The sequence below is a fragment of the Puma concolor genome, chromosome A3, assembly GCF_028749965.1.
Source record: "Puma concolor isolate L17-30 chromosome A3, mPumCon1.1.hap2, whole genome shotgun sequence".
NCBI lineage: Eukaryota > Metazoa > Chordata > Mammalia > Carnivora > Felidae > Puma > Puma concolor.
Window position 1 is genome coordinate 71,548,299 of NC_141669.1, and position 19,765 is coordinate 71,568,063.

At 35.4% G+C, this 19,765-nt stretch overlaps 1 protein-coding gene across 20 annotated transcripts in view; it reads left to right on the top strand.

Annotated features, from left to right (window-relative positions):
- Window positions 1-19,765, top strand: part of NRXN1 (neurexin 1) — a 1,142,850-nt gene that overhangs the window by 509,872 nt on the left and 613,213 nt on the right. For 14 of the 20 annotated variants that reach the window (XM_086701118.1, XM_086701120.1, XM_086701129.1 and 11 more), the window contains 3 exons: window positions 1,289-1,672; window positions 8,151-8,354; window positions 10,928-10,954. In XM_086701118.1, the coding sequence (XP_086557244.1) occupies window positions 1,289-1,672; window positions 8,151-8,354; window positions 10,928-10,954 (615 nt within the window). The remainder of the gene's footprint in view (window positions 1-1,288; window positions 1,673-8,150; window positions 8,355-10,927; window positions 10,955-19,765) is intronic. The other 6 variants (XM_086701123.1, XM_086701133.1, XM_025931953.2 and 3 more) reach the window with 1 other exon arrangement.

Below are 19,765 nucleotides of genomic sequence, written 5' to 3' on the forward strand. Positions count from 1 at the left end.
TCTTACATTTGGAGTGAGGGGGGACAAAACAAAACTTGTAGATTTAGATGAGTAACTAGCTGGAATTAAAAATTAAAAAAAAAATTTTTTAATGTTTATTTATTTTTGAGACAGAGAGAGACAGAGCATGAACGGGGGAGGGTCAGAGAGAGGGAGACACAGAATCCGAAATGGGCTCCAGGCTCTGAGCTGTCAGCACAGAGCCCGACGCGGGGCTCGAACTCATGGACCGTGAGATCATGACCTGAGCTGAAGTCGGACGCTCAACTGACTGAGCCATCCAGGCGCCCCTGGAATTAAAAATTTGTAAAAAGTAAACAGCCAGTTTGACTTGGTTCTTGTGATGAATCATGACACACATTTATGTAATGCTTATTATAAACCAGATACTTTACTAATATTATTTTATTTAACAGAGCAACCATAAGAGATATGCCAAATTATTACGCCCATATTATGGATGAGTAAACCAAGACCATAGAGTTTATCAGTAGATTGATACAGCCGAGAGTGATGAAGTCGTTTTCTTTTTTAAGTTTATTTATTTATTTTTGAGAGAGACAGAGATAGCATGAGCAGGGGAGGGGTAGAGAGACAGAGACAGAGAGAGAGAGAGAGAGAGAGAGAGAATCGCAAACAGGGGATCGAACTCATAAACTGTGAGATCATGACCTGAACTGAAACCGAGTTGGATGCTTAACCGACTGAGCCACCCAGGTGCCCCTAAAGTCGAGTTTTGACGTAGATGATCTGTCAGACTGTTGTGTTCAATAAAAGCAATCAAGTCAGTTAAAGGTGGGGCCATACAACTTTTTTTTTTTTTTAGTGTGCAGCTGCATACCAGCTTTGAAAATGAGCACTAACGAACGTGAATCTGACTTTATTCAAAAGAGTAATGTAGAATGTCAACTTTGTCTCTTTCTTTCTTTATTGACTGAACTATTGGAGAGGGATATAGAATGCCAATTACTCTTTCTTTCCTTCTTTTTTTAAATCTTCCTTTTCTTCTTTTCTTAACTGTTAAAGGCTGACAAACACTCTTTTTGGCTCTACACTTTGGTGTCCATTCCTAAATTCAAATGGAATCATTTTAATTACGGTCTGCCTTATTTCTACAGATTACTGTTCACTCCCCTGGGAAGTATAAGGCACACCAGGAATAGAAACAAAAATCAGAAACATCTTTCCTCAAGGAGTGTACCCTTAGGAAGGTGAAAGAGGGAAAGGGTGATTTTTAGAACATGTTGCACCCTGTAAAGACCTGTGTGTTCTCTTGTCTCTGCAACAGGTACCATTTCTGTCAACACGCTGCGCACACCCTATACTGCTCCTGGCGAGAGCGAGATTCTGGACCTGGATGATGAGTTGTACCTGGGGGGCTTGCCAGAAAATAAGGCTGGCCTCGTCTTCCCCACCGAGGTGTGGACTGCTCTGCTCAATTATGGCTACGTGGGCTGCATTAGAGATTTGTTCATTGATGGCCAGAGCAAAGATATCCGGCAAATGGCTGAAATTCAAAGTACTGCTGGAGTGAAGCCCTCCTGCTCAAGGGAAACAGCAAAACCGTGCCTTAGCAACCCCTGCAAAAACAATGGCATGTGCAGGGATGGGTGGAACAGATATGTCTGTGATTGTTCCGGAACAGGCTATCTTGGCAGGTCCTGCGAGAGAGGTAGGATTCTGAAAACCAAGAAGCTGACTCCCCTGAGACGAAAAGTGTATTAAATGTTGACCTCAAACCTTAAACTGACCATGGAAACGTAATGCATGCTCTGCAGAGGTAAACTGCAAGCCTAGCAGCCACCTCTGACGTATTACTGATGAGTCCTAAATGATTTTCAGAGGGCCTGATTCTGGGAAGACACAGCTTTTCAGTATGTTGCAGGAGTAAATATTTGGGTCTTTCGTATCCTCCAGAGTATGGGCCTAAGATGTAGAATCGACAACAACTGCTTTCCCTTTTGCCTAGTTTTTAAGTTCAGGAAACCAGAAAGTAAAGAAGGCATGAATTAGAGATACTTATGGCATTTAGTGCTAATATCTGTGCCAAAAACAAAAATAGCATTTGAAGCAAACTAAGTTGTAAGTTGCAGCTTCTATTAGCCCAGCTCATTTCACTTCAGTCAATTTACTGAGTTTGAAATTTAGAAAGTAAGGTGACTTTCAATCGTCTAATTTACACCAGCATTTTCAGATAACTTCAAAGACACTTACCTTTGCCTAGGACCGAAGTGATCACAGAAGATTTATTTACCCGTGTGATATTAACGCTTTGTGTGTCCGTTGAACTTCTGAGCAGCTGCCTCCCTTTCTTCGCTAGTAGGAAGCAAAGCCACACTTTTTTTTTTTCTCTCCCTCTCCTATAAGAAGGAGAAGAATAGGGATTAAAAGAAGAATGAAGCGTGGGAGCTACCACTGTTCTTCTGCAGAGCAAGGGGGGAAGAGCAGAAAAAAGAACGCCCTTCCGTCGACTTAAGAGTTTCAGATAAATGCTTTATCATTATACCCACTGGCAATCATTTTCAATATGGGACAGAAAAATCAATATGGAAAACTCTTGACGAGTCGTTCCATTGTCCTTTCATGCTCCAAATAACATTGCTTGTATTAGACATTTAGTCTGAAATACCTGGCCTCTGTTACTTAAACCATGCACATTTAGTCTTCCTTTTCCCCTTTAGTCCTGAAATACTTTAATTTGTTGAAGCTCATGCTTCCTAGGGAGAAAAAAATAGTGATTTCCACAGTCCAAATTTGAACAATGTGACTTCCGTTGTTTATCTTCATAAAGAGGTTCATCAGCTTATCAGTTCTATTATTAACATTAATCAATATAAACTTAAAATAATTTAATGACCTAATAATCTTAAATTACCTACCAAATACTATCACTGTTCTGCACTATACAGTTAGATAGGTCAGTAGATAGGTAAGTATTTTAATCACATAGATTCATTCTTTCTCCTAGTACCTAAGTGCAGTTCCTGTAAATTGTCATTAGAGGTTAGCTGTTTCTCTGTAGTTTCACTTGTAAGGTGTATATTATCTGTGGGTTCCCTCTTCTCATTTCCCTGTCTAATTTCAGTTTATTTGTTTCTATAGCTTGGTCTTAAAAGCTGCCGAAAGGGGCCAATAACAACCACCAAAAAAGGCGACAAAGCTCGTAAGATCTATTACAAGTTAGACATAATGCGAGATTAGCAGAGCTGTATGATTTAAGCTTTGTTTTCCTTTTAATCACTCAGAGAGCTGCCAGTGACTCTGAGGCCTCCTGCTTAAGTGAAGGTGGAGAAGAGTAGAACTGAACTGTCGGTTCAGTTACAAAAGCCTTTGGTTAAATGTGCACGGTGTACCACCCTGTGGCAATACCCCGCTACTACATATGGCAGAAATAAAAATAGAAATTGTCAAGCTTCCTGAGCCAGAATGAGGGAAAGGGGATATTTATATTTTGCAATAATTAGAAGGAGGGGTGGCAAGCATATGTAGATTTGCAAATGAGAATTTAATAGCAAGCTTCATCACTGGGATGCGGCATACAGTTTTATCTGACAGGTGGCTAGAAATTTCTGCTCATTTCTTTGTCTCCACGTTGGTTGTCTATTGAAGAGAAAATGGTCATTTTTGTATGATGTTTGTTTCTGGACTACCCGGCATATTGTTAGAAGTCTTTGTTTTTCAAAATTAATTTTCTTGCTAGCATTATGGTATCTCCTGAGCACACTGGTGATGTGGAAAGCTTGTCATGCTTAATACCACAGAATCTGGCTGCTGTCCAGTTCCCAGTTATGCCCTACTTCAGTCAACACATGATCATGTCCAACCCCTGGGGTTTCCAATTCAAAAGAAAGAACTTTGACTGTGATTCTTCTCCAGATAGACTCTGATCACATATGGCTGTTAATCACATAAGAGTTGATTGACAACATTTGAAATTTAAAATAATAATAATAATAAAGGTACTAATGAAGTCTGTCTTACTCTTAGTGAGCAATAATTGATAATTTATAAAGATTATTGTTCAAAGTAATTAAAAAGTGTGTTCAAGTCCTTGGACCATGCAGCACAGGGAATGATACTGCAATCACATTACAATAGGAAATTTTCATTCTGCATTAAGTAAGCAAAGGAATTTATAAGAAAGAAAGAGTATTTGCTGACTTAGACAACGAGGAAATAGTATTTTAAGTGTATTGATCCCATAAGGGATAGTAATATAAAAATAACGTTCAATTGGACACAAATTAAATTCAGCATTTTCCCTCCCACTTTATTTTGAATAAAGCTGAGAATTTGTGGAGACTTGGCCGAACAGAAATTATTCTTGGTTATGTGTACATGTTATAATCAGAGGTCTGCTTTATACTTGTTTGTTAAAACTCTAACAGATGGAGGGACAGATGTCAGAGCAATATAATTTGGCTCCCTGTCTGATTTTCATCGTTGCGCACAATATGTGACTGCCTTTCGGCAAAACTGAGCCCAGGTGTACACTTTAGACAGCGAGAAGGAATAATACAGAAAAGCAAATTTATCAAACTTAACGACAAGGGGGAAGGAGATGCAGGAGACAAAGCTGAAACTTTTTTCTTCCCCTGTGGGAAGTATTGTATTGGAATTAGCCTTTTAAAGTCCTCGTTTGTGTTCTAAGTGGTAAAATGATTTTACTAATGTGAAAGGATGCTGCCAAATAGCATAACCTTCAAATGTCAGAATGCTGTTTACCATTTATTTGGCAACTCTAGACTCCAACCTTGTGCATTTTCCACTTCTTGTCTAATTAAACATTAACTCTAATTATGAGGACTCATTTACGTGTTCATCTGTCATTTATCAACAAGTTATTTTCACATTGAGAATTATTTAACCTGTACTCAAGTTTTATTACTTTGCTATGTTATTTTGTCCCTGCAGTTTTTTTGGAGAATGTTATGGGCTAATGATCCTGATTATTGTTCTACTTCAGATTGTATTTCATATTATATTCATGATCCACTGTCAGCCATCTATATTTCTAAATAGTTTTTAATCAAATGAAGCTACATTTTATAGATTATAAATCATTTTTAAATGTGATTATTGAATAATAGAGACTGCTTTACACAGTAAATGAATAGAGGAGAAAAACTAACAACATTTTCATTCTTTTATCAATATGATACCAAAGTAAATGAGCAATTCATAATGGTTTTTAAATGTCTATTCAGGTGTTTGTACTCTATAGATATGGACGATGTTTAGCTATAGTTTAGGAAAGTAAGTAGTAAAGATCACATTTCTTTTATGATTATTCAAGAAATACTTTTTTTCCAGAGTTCACCACAACTTTATAATGATGCTTTAATTATTTTTTTTTAGTAAACTACTAGTAGCTTTTTTTTAGGAAGCTTCTTATCTAATAATAAAAATATGTGTTACAATATAGAAACTCTATATTTTAAAATATTTTAAAAATCCTAGTAAGATCATATTTTATTTTCTGAAAATCAGGTCAGTGCCTAGCCACAGAACTTGTATTTTGATAAATGGACCTGATTCCTAGTCTGTCTTCTGTAGCACAACTATGTCCTTCAAAGTATAATTCAGCCAATATTTTGTTCACATACATTATCAAAATTAGATTCCACTTACAAGAGGCAGAGTAAATACTCAATTTCTTTAGTATTCTTAAGTTCGGGAGAGCATTTATGTAAGCTTGATATCCAAATTGAAATAAGCACTTTCATACATCTTGAGTATCAATAAGTACTTCAATTAAGTACTTAGTGAGGCTCCCCTGTGTGCCTGGCCCTTTTCCGGGCACTCAGTTGCTGCTAGAACAATGTATAGGACAGCCTAACCTCTGCCTTCATGACACTTAGTTTCTAGAGGGTGAGCAATATACAAAATACAAACAAATAAGAAATGTTAATTTTTGAAAAAAATTGGTAAGTAGATACAGAATAACTGGAGGGGGGATCACTGAGGTGTAGAATGGACCTCTTGAAGTCACATTTGTCTCGAGACCTGAATGTTAAAGGAACCAACCATATAGAGATTTGGGCTTATGCCTTCTAAGACAGAGGGATCCACAAGTGCAGGTCCTTGAATGAGAGATGAAATCCGTGTGACTGGAGTTTACTAAACGAGTAGCACAGATGCTAAAAGTTGATGCTGTTGAGAAGGGCTGGGGCCAGATCACAGAGAACATTCTAGGTAGAAAAGGAGTATAGCTTTTGTTCCAACTGCAGTAGGAAACAATGGTAGGAGTTGGGGGACACAGTTTAAGCAATGTAGGGATATAATCTAATTTGCTTCTTTAAAAATTAGCTTGGCTGCTGTGTATAGGAAGAAAAAGTAGAAATAAAGAAACAAATGAGAGTTGGTCTAGGTGGAAGATGAGAGCAGAGCCAGAGGTACTTAAATGGTAAGGTAAGCGAGCAATTCAGGAAATGGTTTGGATTTAGAGCCTACAAGACTTGCAGACTCTCACATAGATTGGGCATGGCAGAGAGATTAAGAGAGAAATCAGAACAGCTAAATTCTGAGCAATGAGATTATGCCATTTACTGACACAGAGAACATTGGTGAAGCATCTTGGGGAATTGGTTCATTTGGGGGGTGCCTATAGTATTCAGACTGGAAATATTAAGTGAACAATGGATGAAGGGGCTCAGAAGTCAGGGCTGGTAATAAATCTTAGGGGGAATTGGCCAAGATCTCTGAAGTGAAGGGGTAGGTAGAAGAGAATAGCACCAAGGAGGGAGACCTGGAACCTTCCATACTTTATCAGTTCTGGATGTGCATTCAGTCTCGTGATGACAACTAATGACTAAAGTCCACCCGAAGCAATATTTGACTCTCCTGACTTTTTGAAAGGCAAACTTGCAAAACTACAACTCCAAAATATACTCTTGATTAACAAACACAACTGTATCAGTAAAGCTAATTGTTGTGCCCTGTAAATAGGCAAAATAATGAGAATTTCCTAGTTCATTTTAATTCGAGGTAGCTTTTCTTTTATTAAACGGTATTCTGTGGTATCAAAACCAATGAGAAGCAGAATTACTCATTCTTGTTTTGCAATCTTCCACCACCATATGGTGTTTAACATTAAAGGATACTGACCAGTTCTTAAAGCAATTTGTGATCAACAGTTTCTGCTGTGCTCTTCTTTATGTGTTTAATACAGTAGTAAGCACCTTCTGTCTTAAAGCAATCCACTTTAGTTTGGTAGCACACACCCATGCAAGCTCTGCAGACCCACCCCATGCTTACTCAATATCACCAAAGTACATAGTTATTGACTTTTGGTGATAGCTTAACATTTTCAGAACACCAGGGTAGTGCTTACAAATGATGTTGTCAGTTACCCCTCACTTGTAAAGAAACCTTAAAATGAATTTTCAGTTTGTGTGTTTGTAAAACTTAATTGCCTTGTTAAACATAGCAACTCAGAAGAAGCATCGCCTGTTGTTTGGACATGCTATTTTTTCCTCTTTTTTTGAATATCGCTTTTGGTAAAAGGTTGACCTTATTCCTATACTTAAGCCATTTCTTTTTCTTTCTTCTTTTTCTTCTTCTTCTTCTTCTTCTCCTTCTTCTTCTTCTTCTTCTTTTTTATCACATTCAGGCAGAGATTATGAAAGAAGGTAATAGTAACTCCTTTTAGAATCTTGGACTTTTTGGGTAGGCGAGGGCCTTAGAGACCCTCTCATTTTGCTGATGAAAGATTTGGAGCTAAGGCAAATTTCATAGAACAAGTCAGTGGCCTAGCTGTATACAAACATTTATTAAATAATTGCTAGTGCTTCAAACCAGTCTTACGCTGTGGCTATGCACAAAAGAATGTGATCTCTACCCTTGAGAAGGGAAACACATACATACACTTTGACAATCCCAAATGACTCCTGCTACAGATAGAAAGTGCTATGGAAACAAAAAGGGAAATGCAGCCATCCCTGTGTCTGTACACTAGCAGATTCTTCACAGAAGTTGTCTTTACTGTGACTTTTCTTTGGGGCTTAAAAAAAAAAAGCTCATTTCTGAGGATGAGTTGAGTTTGTAGTGTTGTGTTCTATCTGGAAGCCATTGTGGGTCACACTTTTCCTTCTCAAAGTGTAAATGCACGAAACTGACCAAGAACTTTTATATTCATTTCTCTTCCATAGAGGCAACGGTTCTGAGCTACGATGGGAGTATGTTTATGAAAATCCAGCTCCCGGTGGTGATGCACACAGAGGCTGAAGATGTGTCCTTACGGTTCCGATCACAGCGTGCATACGGCATTCTCATGGCAACCACTTCTAGAGATTCAGCAGACACCCTCCGCCTGGAGCTGGATGCAGGGCGTGTGAAACTGACGGTCAATCTAGGTAACAACTTGCCTTCCCCCATAAAACTAATACTGTTCACTTTTTGTTCAGTTTTGCCTGCAAACATTTATCAAGTAGCCTGTTTTGCCATGGAAAGTTATAACACTTAATGGTCTCATGTTCATCATTTAAGTTAATTTAGGTTTTGGGGGCATCTTTTTATTATTTTCATTTTGTTTAACATAATTTACCATTTTGTGATTTCTACCACTGAGGGTTCTTAAAAGGGAAGCCATATGTCTCAAAGAGGTTAATTGAAAATATAAATTATTAGGCTTGAAGAAGCCTCAATTTAGATTGTTATGTTTACTTACAGTCCGATTTGCTATAGACCCCATCCCCTTTCAGATAAATAAAAATCCGCCTACTTTTACTTAGATAACATATTTACAAAATATCAAATTTCTACTTTGTGATCAACAAGTTGCTTTGACTCTACCCTCTGGGCTTCTCCTTTGAATAGTGACCTTTGTGGTAACCCATCTTTTCTGTTTGGAAATACTGTGTGGTGATATTTTGCTATCAAACAGCAATCCACAACCCTTCAATGCCCAAAGTCTGCGGCCCGTAGCAAACAGCCATGAGAACACTAAAAACACAGACTCTTCTACAGAGAAATAATGCTTTCCTGCTTAATTGTAGCATTAGGGAAGAGTTACTACAGTAAAACCTCAATAAGCTGTATGAAATACGGGGGAAGGCTAGGCTGAATTAAGAAAGAGTCTGAATTGTAGACTTAAAAAATTTACACAGTTTTGTTTTCAATTACATTGAAAAACACAAATTAATAGCTAGAAAGGCTTAGTAAGGAAAGGTTTTACTAGGCTGATTTTAACGGGTGGATAAGAGTTATCCATAATTAGGATGTTGTTTCATGCAAGTTGTGCAGTCAGCATACAGTGAAGCACTGGAGATCAGTTTTCTTCCTGAACTTGGTCGTTTAAAACTTGTTTGTTTAATTTTTCTCAGGCAATCTCTGTTCTTACCAAAGAATTATAAATATTCTGCCCAATAAGTTGCATTATTATCATTAACTCCAGAAGGAGTACAAATTAATGAGGTTTTACTGTAATTCCCGGAAGTGCTAAACATGCACAATAACACATAAATGGAGAAAGAAAAATAAAATTTGAAACCTAGATTTACAGAGAGTAGTAAAATGTGATGAGCGTAAGGCATTTGTGGAAACCCTACCTACATTTTCAAATTGTGCTGGGCAGAATGGTAGCTCATAAAATATAAAATTATTTCAGTGATAGCTTATTACATACAATTACATTCAATTAATATTAGTTAAATTAAGTTAAATTAAAAGGGTGTTTTTTAAAGACCACTGAAGAACACACTGCACTCTCATTTACTGTTCTGTTAGAGTTCCCTCTAGTGGCAATGATAGGTTATTACAACAAATCAAAAGAAATCGCCTAATAGCAGTAAAGGGGCTGCTAGCCAAAGTGGAAACACTTATGGGTATTTTCCAACAGCAAAGCATTCTGTGGAAAGAGTTGTGTAGGTGCTGGTCCTTGGCTGTTTGCAACCACTTTTCTGATGCGGTTGACGACACATGACAAACTCAGCTATATGGAAACAGAATCTAGGTTTTTTTATTTTTCATGTTTCCCCAAAGGCATTAAATACTACAACAAAACCCAGCAAATATTTATCTATACATAAAATAAACATGAGACATCCCACGCAGTCCTTTAAAGATAACCCTTATAATTACAGTCTGTGTTATTCACATCAGCTGTTCTGCTCTTAGAGAATCTGCTTTTGTATAAGAAGAAAGTATAAGAAAAGGAAAATCAATAGTAGTGTTAACCATGACACTTATTACATAAAGATAACATTGTTAGCTATTAAGAGAAGCATAGGCTTGTGTGCTCTAAAGAATGACACTACTCCTTAGCCCCTGGAGGTTTCTAAAGGAAAACACAGTTGTTTCTTTCTCCTTCGATTAATAAAAGGCATGGAATCCAACCAACATCTGGCTGTTTACCTTTTTTTGCCTAAGCAAATAACAACAACAACAACAACAACAACAACAACACATTAGAGTGAAGTGAGAATAATTCAACTTGCTCTCCATTTTGACCACCACAATTCTCAAGAGTTCTGTTGGCCTTTGTGGGATATTACTCTTTGAAGGTCCAAGATGTCTGAGCCTAGCTGAGCTTGCACTGCACCCCATTGTGACGGAGCACTTTTTAATTATGCTGAAAACAAGAATATGTTCTTTCACAGATGGGGAGAAAGTTGCAGCCAGTCTAAGCCAAGCATCTTTGACAGTTAACAACTCTTTATTTCACTTAGATTTGTCACCATGTAGCTTTGTTTGAATTGGCCATTTAAAAAAAAAAAAAAAAAAAAAAAAGACCTTCTATCATTGTTTCCAATGTGAAGTTTTATAACAATGAATCTGGGTTCTAGAAGTATGTAAAGAATAAATGATATAGAGTGGCCATATTTGCATGTGTCTGTCCCCGGAAGGGTGGACTGTGATTTTATTGGATGTCTGCAGCTATTACCTTGAAGGATAAATTTTCATTTTTCATCTATTCTTCCCCATCTAGATTGTATCAGGATTAACTGTAATTCCAGTAAGTGCCTATTCAAAATTTTTAAAATGTTATTCCTCCATTATGATGTAAGCTAGTCCAGAAAAAAAATGAGAGCAAGAGAAAGACGCTTATAAAACTCATGAATCCACTTTTGAAGTATACCAGTCCATCATCTGGGTTGTAAAAATTCATTTTGAAATCTGTCCAGCTGAAGACTTTCCTGTTGTAGTTCCTACCTGTAAGTGGGAAAAGAAGTGACAATATCTTGTAACAGAAGGTGAACAAACCTCTATAGGCCTTTGAATAAGGCAAGTAACATTTGTATTTTGCCTGATCTTGGACTCCAGTAGCTCTCTTCATGACCGAATTAGGAAAATAAAAAATACTGTGGGTCATATTTCCTTCACTTTCTGTTTTTACCTCTTAACTCAAAATACAGAAAAAAAACATTGAATTCCTTTTGAGAGTTACTATTAAACCCTTTTAAATTCAATCAAAGGTTTACTTAGAAAAATGTATTTTTCAAAGTTATATATATATATATATATATGTATATATATATATATGTAAAGAAAATTACTTGCCTAAGAGTTTTCTTGTTTATTAAGAGTATTTACATGATGAATTTTTACATCCTCATCACATATCTGCAAAAATAATCAAAATCCTTCAAATCTGTGATATGCATGCCAAATGATGAGTCAGAAAAGATGCATGGACTGAGTTTTATTTGACTATGGACCGGATAACCTGAAAGGATATAAGGACTGTGATTTTATTTTGAGTTGTAGCATTGCCTTAAGAGTAAATTTATTTTATTTCTTTACATAAATGTTCAGATTTTTTCCTTTCCAGGTTTTGCTACCACATTAAGGAATCTCCTCCAATGATACCCAAGTTGTTAGCTATTTCAACAAAACAGTTCTAACAAGATTCTAATCTCTCATTGTTGTAGTCCCTAAAAACATTTTCTATATCCTTGGAAAATGCTGAATGTGAGTTAATGAAGTCTACTCCCAAAACCATTGACTGTGTTTGCAAATAGCAATGTCATCCTCTGAGGAACAAAATGGTGGTCTTAAACTTACAAAACGAGCTTTATCTAATGAGAGATACATACTACTTTGAACACCATGTTTCCTACATCTCAGATTTGTCTTCAAATATTTTAATATTCATCTTAAAGTAACATAAATGTGAATCTTTCCTATCATAGCAATAAAAAGGTAACTGAATCATGACTTATGAGAAATTACATTGATAAACTATCACACAAGCCATGAACTATCATCTCAAACAGAACAGTTCCTGAAACAATCTCTCAAAGCTCTCATACCAGTGGGATTTTTTAAGTGTGCATCATCTCGTCTCAAACCCCATCCCCCACTTCCTGGGAAGGAACACAGATTTTGCGAGTATAACCCCATGGTCCAGTCTGCTTTCAGTTCTTGGGCACTGATGCAGACAAAGCAGCAATCACAAAATATTTTTCCAAAGTCAGATTGTGCCTCAGTGGAGTTACAGATGTTCTTGATACTTGCTGAGTCTTAGAAAATAATGTGAGGAAAATATTCCTTTCTAGACTCCTGTTTTATGTACTCTTGTTTATTTATATCAAGCATACAATAAAGCATGAATTTTTAAATTTATAAAATGGAACTCTGTGAACTCTAGTATTTGGATTTCTAGTATGGGAATTAACCAAATCAAATGTAATTCCTTGTTTTCTAGCTCTGCAAATTGTTTTTGTTTTTGTTTTTGAAAAATATAGTTGTAGTGTAATCACCCTTGTTAGACACTTCTCTTCATTTGGCTTGTATTATGAGATTCTAATATTAAGCTTAGTCTTTTTTTTTTCCTCTGGATATTCCACAGAATAATACCTTTGAGGACAAAGGTTTTTGCTGGTTAGTGAGATTTTTCCCTTTTTAAGGAGTATGCCTTACATATACATTATTTGAAATAAATGAATGATTGTGAGCTTTCACTGCACACCTCGGACAGGACTGCAAATGCCTTAACTTGACAGCAGTCACTGGAAAGAACATTCCATGAGCAGGTAACATTTTAATTTTCTTTTGCCTTTGTTTTACTTGGGGAATAGTGGGCAGATGTGGCAAGAACCCCAAGTTCCATCAAGAATTCATGTTATTACTCAACTTTAGGAGAGGGAGGAATTTGCATATCAAATAATGCAAATCTAACACACAGTGATTAAATAAGCAGAGATTTCCACCTGCAGTGCATTTCTTACCCAGTAAAAATATAAATTAAAATATCTGTATCTCAGTATAACTTGTAGTTTGAGTGATTGATTTATTACACTTATCCCCTGTGAGCTCTAAGTTTGTCCGAAACCGAGATGAATGTACATTTATTAAATCACAGCCATCTGCCACCACCGTCTCTAAAAATTATATCATACTTAGAATATTAACTATATATGAAATTAATATGACATACCTCACATTATATCTTTTAAGAAAATTTCTGCAGCAAATATGCAAACTATAACACAAAAGATTGTCTTACGTTGAGAATTAATATTAAACTCCAAATTATTAAGGTTGGATGGAAACCTTTTCAAACTTCTCTACACTTCCTCAGAATTGCTCTGCTGTTTCTTTTGGTCACTCCGTCCTTCTTCATCCCTGCCCCCCAGTTTAGAGCAGATGTTGCTTGATAAGGGAAAGAAGAGCTAGCTGTTTGTATTCAGACCTGTGGGACTATAAGAGATGGCAAATGAGTTTCTTTCTCAACCATTTCTGTATCAGTAGTTTAGATGCAGCAATAGAAACTTCAGTGGACAGGCCAGGGTACCGCCTTTTGTTCAGGTCCCTTGGGGAAAGGGCAGCTTTGAATTCCAGAGTCCATCTCTGTCCGATTCTTTGTTTCTACAATTTTCACCCTCATAGGAAAAGCTGTCAAGAATTTTTAAATGGAAAGAGAGCCCGTTTTCATTTAAAAATCAAAAGCTTATTTTCATGTGTGGAGAGGGTACTTTTTTTTAAAAAAAAGAACTGTCTCTATGAATAGTGGTCATATCAGTGTCAAAATATATGCTTTGGTCTTTCAGATTACAAATGAAATGTCACTGCACACAATCCCAAACCAATCCCAGATCTCTGACAGCCATTAGCTTATATCATTGCTAAAATATATTTGTCATGTGCAATTGGAATTAAATTAAGGTCAGTCTGTGTAGATTCATGGCCTGGAAGGTGAGCACAGAAGTGTATTATCTATCACTCTCCATTCTCCTGTATCCAGGATAGAAATAAAGGAAGAGTCAGAATACTCTTGCCTTTCAGTCAACTGCAGTATTGAGAGCAACAGTCTGCCACCATAAAATAATCGTGTATGGAAGTTGCTTAAGGAACCACCATCTTTTAATGCATATCATTTCTTCTCTGGACAGTACTTCAAAAATGTAGATGAGACTTTAAAGTCACATTCTTCTAAAACATGAAGGGGAAAGAAAAGTATTTGGATTAATTTTAAAAAAGATATGTTCTAGATTATTTTACAAAAAATAATTATTGTAGAAAAATACACTAGTACAAACTAATCATTAAGAAAGTTTTACCAAGAAAATCCAAATCAGACTGAGTAGTCCTTTCTGACTGACACATGAATTATTTGCTTGAAAAGGTGTGTTTGACAGTCTCTTCTTTAGTTTCATATTAACGGATTTAATACGTCTTTTAAAAACTATGAGGATTATAAAGGAAATTTTCTAATCCTTAGGAAATTATCTAAAATGCATTATTAGTAGGATCCATACAGTCCATCATTCTTATTATGTATTTTTTCTTGTTTGCCAAAGTACATAGCCTAAAATCTTGGTTAACTCAGGGATAGAGTTACCAAGACAATCTCAGTCTTAAAGTTGGTGTCCAATAGTTCCCTATAATACTTCCAAACTCATTAGGCTATGTGTTTCTCTATATTTTTTTCTGAAAATTGGGCCTTTGTAGTGATATACTGCATCTTTAAATTGTCTCAAATTTTATACTTTCTCTCTTATCTTAGTGACCTTAAAAATAATTAGTGCTGTAATCTTTAAACTATTTCATTGAAAATTTGAAAACAACACTTGTTCCTATCAACTCTAGGTGAATCCTAATTGTCACGTAAATAAATAAATATATAGTGGATGCAGGGAGACTCTTGTGCTTTTGTTTTTGTTAGTTTTCTTTCTTTTATTTATTTTTTGTTTACTTGTTTTTATCTTTTCAAATCAATGATGTAATGACAGAATGTCCTTCTTGCCCACAGGAAGGCATGGGACCACCTCTGCATCCGTATAAAACATTGGTTTTAATATAAACTCGTGATCTCTGATGTCTGTTTTGCGTGTATGCATTATTTTGGTTTCTTTGTGCCTTGTTTATGTGTCTCTTCTCCTGCCCACTTGATGTCTCTTCCTACCAAGATTTACTCTTCTTCTCCACTACCAACATTGTTTCTCCTGTTCTGTTTCTTCTTGTTTTCTTATAAAAATAAAAATTCTCTGGGTTGAAAAAAAATATTTTAGTAGGCCGGCCTTCCAACTATTTTTGGCTTCTCACAGAAAATGGTTTATCTAATGCAAAGACAACAAAATTACAGATGACATTAATGTGGACAAAGTGTCAGGGGTTAAAGTTCAATTCCTTTTATTTGCAGTTCGGTGTCTAAAGTATTCCAGAGGGAAAGAGAATGTGAGGTCGAGTACTTAACCTCACTTTGCACTCGGATAGAGTGAAGAAACACTCTGAATAGTGTTATTGGAAAATGTACTGTGATGGATGTCTGGAGTGGATAATAAGATCTTTGTATTATCATTTTATTACCAGAATGAAAAGATCAACTGGATATTAGTTATCACCCGTTTTTTTTTTTTTTTTTTTTATGTGGTAAAACTGGAAAGCAATAAAAGAATGCAAAATGTCAACCAGTGGCACTTAAGCTATAGTAGATTGCTTTGATCAGGCTGCATTTGGCAAGCTACTTAAAAAGATAAGAGGAAATTTCTGGGGGCTGGCTCTTGTTAGTACAAAATGAATGTTCAGTTCAGAGCAGCTGCCTGGTACCTAAAGAGCAGACAACTGAGAAAGGGAATCATGTGCCTCAGTCCCCACACAATAGTTGCCTGATTAGTAGAGTTGTGTGAGTCCTTGCTTCTCGTCACTGGTGCTGTCCATCCGCCTAGGACAGGAGCTGCTCAAGGAATAAAGGGAGATGATTATATAAATACAGAACTCAAGAGTTTTTTTGCTTTTTTGTTTTTTAGTTATTGTTATTAGTTATTTTTGGTTTGTTTTTTTTTTAACTGAAAGTAGATATGAAGGAAAAGAAAATAAAAGACAATTTTTATATGACTGTTTTAGGCAAAATTCTAGCATTAGATTTCTGATTAAAAAAACAAATAGCCAAAATAGGCAAAAGGAACTGGCACATGATAATGAGTCTTTAGAATAATATCAGAATTGGAATGAAATTTAAAGGTACGCCCAGTTGGATTGTCCACATTTTACATTTATGAGAATTATAAACAAGAGTATAGTTTTTCCTTGCACATTTAAATGGCTACATAGATTAGACAAATCTTAGTGTGGTGACTGATAAGTAGAAGATTTGGGTCCATTTTTGTGAACAATTAGTCTGTTCATTGCTTTTGTACAAATACAAAATGCTGCAGTGATTTAAATGTGTGCAGGTTAAGAATTCCTCTTGAAATCAACTCAATTATTAATTGATTGGCTGAAGCATTTTCTGATTCTGCTGTGAAAGGCTGTATTCAAAGTGACACAGAATTTCTGATTAGTGTGGACCGAATTCGTCAAATTCTCTTTCATGGTTTAAAGTTGGCATTATCACAATGGCCTAAGTAGATATTCTCAGAAAGGCCTAGGAAGTTTCAGAAGAAACAGTCAAACTTGATATTCCCTTGGTTTCTGCAAAAAGAAATTTTTCTTATATGCAACCAAATATCACCAAATGACCACAGCCTGTCATTCAGATGTTTTTGTTTGTCATGTTATTAGAAAAATTTGGTTTCTGAATATCCACCACTTCCTTCACAGTTTTGAGTGTCTGTTTTCTTTTCCATTTATTTATTTATGTATTTCTTTCTTTCTTTCTTTTTTTAAATTTCCATCCAAGTTAGTTAGCACATGGTGCAACAATGATTTCAGGAGTAGATTCCTTAATGTCCCATACCCATTGGGCCCATCCCCCCTTCCCACAACCCCTCCTGTAACCCTCAGTTTGTTCTCCATATTTATGAGTCTCTTCTGTTTTGTCCCCCTCCCTGCTTTTATATTATTTTTGTTTCTCTTCCCTTATGTTCATCTGTTTTGTCTCTTAAAGAACTCATATGATTGAAGTCATAAGATTTTTGTCTTTCTCTGACTGACTCATTTCACTTAGCATAATACCCTCCAGTTCCATCCACATAGTTGCAAATGGCAAGATTTCATTCTTTTTGATTGCCGAGTAATACTTCATTGTGTATATATATATATATATATATATATATATATATATATGTATACCACATCTTCTTTACCCATTCATCCATCGATGGACATTTGGGCTCTTTCCATACTTTGGCTATTGTTGATAGTGCTGCTATAAACATTGGGGTTCATGTGCCCCTTAGAAACAACATCCCTGTATCCCTTGGATAAATACCTAGTAGTGCAATTGCTGGGTCGTAGGGTAGTTTTATTTTTAATTTTTTGAGGAAACTCCATACTGTTTTCCAGAGTGGTTGCACCAGTTTGCATTCCCATATGTATTTCTTTTGGTAGGGATGTAACATTCCCATATTTATCATTGACCCAGAAAATCAAGGATAGAAATTTAAATCAGATATCTCTTGTCATTAATAAGACTTTTATTAATTTTTTGCACTTAGTTTATCTCATTGTGAGATAGATGATTAGAATTTCTTTCATTTTAAAGAAAACAATAATAATTTTCTGTATTTGGAGAATTTGGTCTTTTTACTTATATGCCCTGATTTAGGTATCATAGAGAACTAACTTCTAAAATATCAAAAAAAAAAAACTAAAATGAACTCAGTGACTTCTATTTAAAACAATCTGCAGTTTTTAGGACAGCCTTAATGTTCAAGGATGATCTAAAGTGCCATGCCACCACACTCATTTTACTAGTGTGCACAAATATAGATTAGAAAATTTTGTACAAGTTTTGTATTCCTGATTTTATTCAAAAGAAAGCCACTAATAATTTATATCCTATCAATTGATTATCCGAGAATATGAAAACATATCTTATGATCATGGATTTCAGTCCCTCATATAGTCCCTAGAGAGAATTTAGGTATCTGCTACCTGCTCAAATAGATGTATAATTTAAAAGATGAGGACTTTGTCTACCTAACTATGGGTCAGATATGTATGATTAATATAAGCATTCCAACTTAGCTTCCATTTATAGGATTATACACATTCTTAAACACCATGGTTTATGATGCAGAATATGAATGTTTTTTAAATCTTGGAAAACTTAGATTGATAGTTTTAAAAAGTTTTAGTCTTGAAAAATAGGTGTTTTGTTATTTCTTTAATTATTTATATATATTTTATTATCTTATGGAATTGGCAGTGTTTCCTGAGAAAATAGTTCGGCTATATGAAAATGTTTGCATAATTTAAAAATGCTGATTGTTTTTTTTAATTGAGACAAATCGCAAAAATAAAATGTAAAGATTTCATACCCTAAGTTTCAAAGACATGCTAGGGTTCACGTTTAGTAAGTTGGTTTCCCTAAAGATTATGGTATACTATGTAAAGACTCAGCGAAACATATGATGTCTATAAACTCAATAATTTCCTTTAAACTAGAGTTTTAGAATATTTTAACAGCAAAACTCATGAATTTACTTCCCTCTAACTCAGAAGTTATAATTATTCAAACACCTTTTATATTGAATTACATCACTATGTACAAAAAAATTGTTAAGCCAAATGGAAACTGTTACCAGGAAAAGTGTTATTTTTCTAATCCACTTAATAGAATATACTTCTTAAAAAATTGAAAAAGAATTAAAAGCTAATTTTTTTTAAGTTGAGTATAATTGACACACAATGTTACATTAGTTTCAAGTGTACAATATAGTGGTCCAACAATTTTGTACATTATGCTCTACTTACCACAAGTAAGCTACCGTCTGTCACCATACAAGGCTATTTATTACAACCTCATTGACTGTATTCTTTATGCTGTGACTTTTATTCCTATAACTTTCTCGATCCAAACTGGAAACCTGTTTCTCCCACTTCACCATTTTGCCCATCCCCCACCCCCAACTTCTAAATTTTTTAAATGGCCACCCCTCCCTCCCCTCTGGAAAGCATGACTTTGTTTTCTGTATTTATAGGTCTAATTCTGCTTTTTTGTTTGTTTATTTATTTATTTGTGTGTGTGTATGTATTTCACATATAAGTGAGATCATATGGTGTTTGTTTTTCTCTGTCTCACTGATTTCATTTAGCATAACACCTTGTTTAGGTCCTTCCATGTTGTCACAAATGGCTGATCTCATCCTTTTTTATTGCTGCATAATATTCCATTATATATATGTATATATATAATGGAATATTATGTATATGTGTGATACACACATACACACACACACACACACACACACCACATCATCTTTGTCCATTCATCTCTGGATAGACACTTGAGTTGCTTCCATGATCTTAGTTACTGTAAATAATGCTTCCTTGAATGTGGGGGTGCATATATCTTTTCAAGTAAGTGTTTCAAGTAAGTTTATTATAAGAACACACTAAGAGCAGATATAAACAGGAAATAATTTCAGTCACAACATGA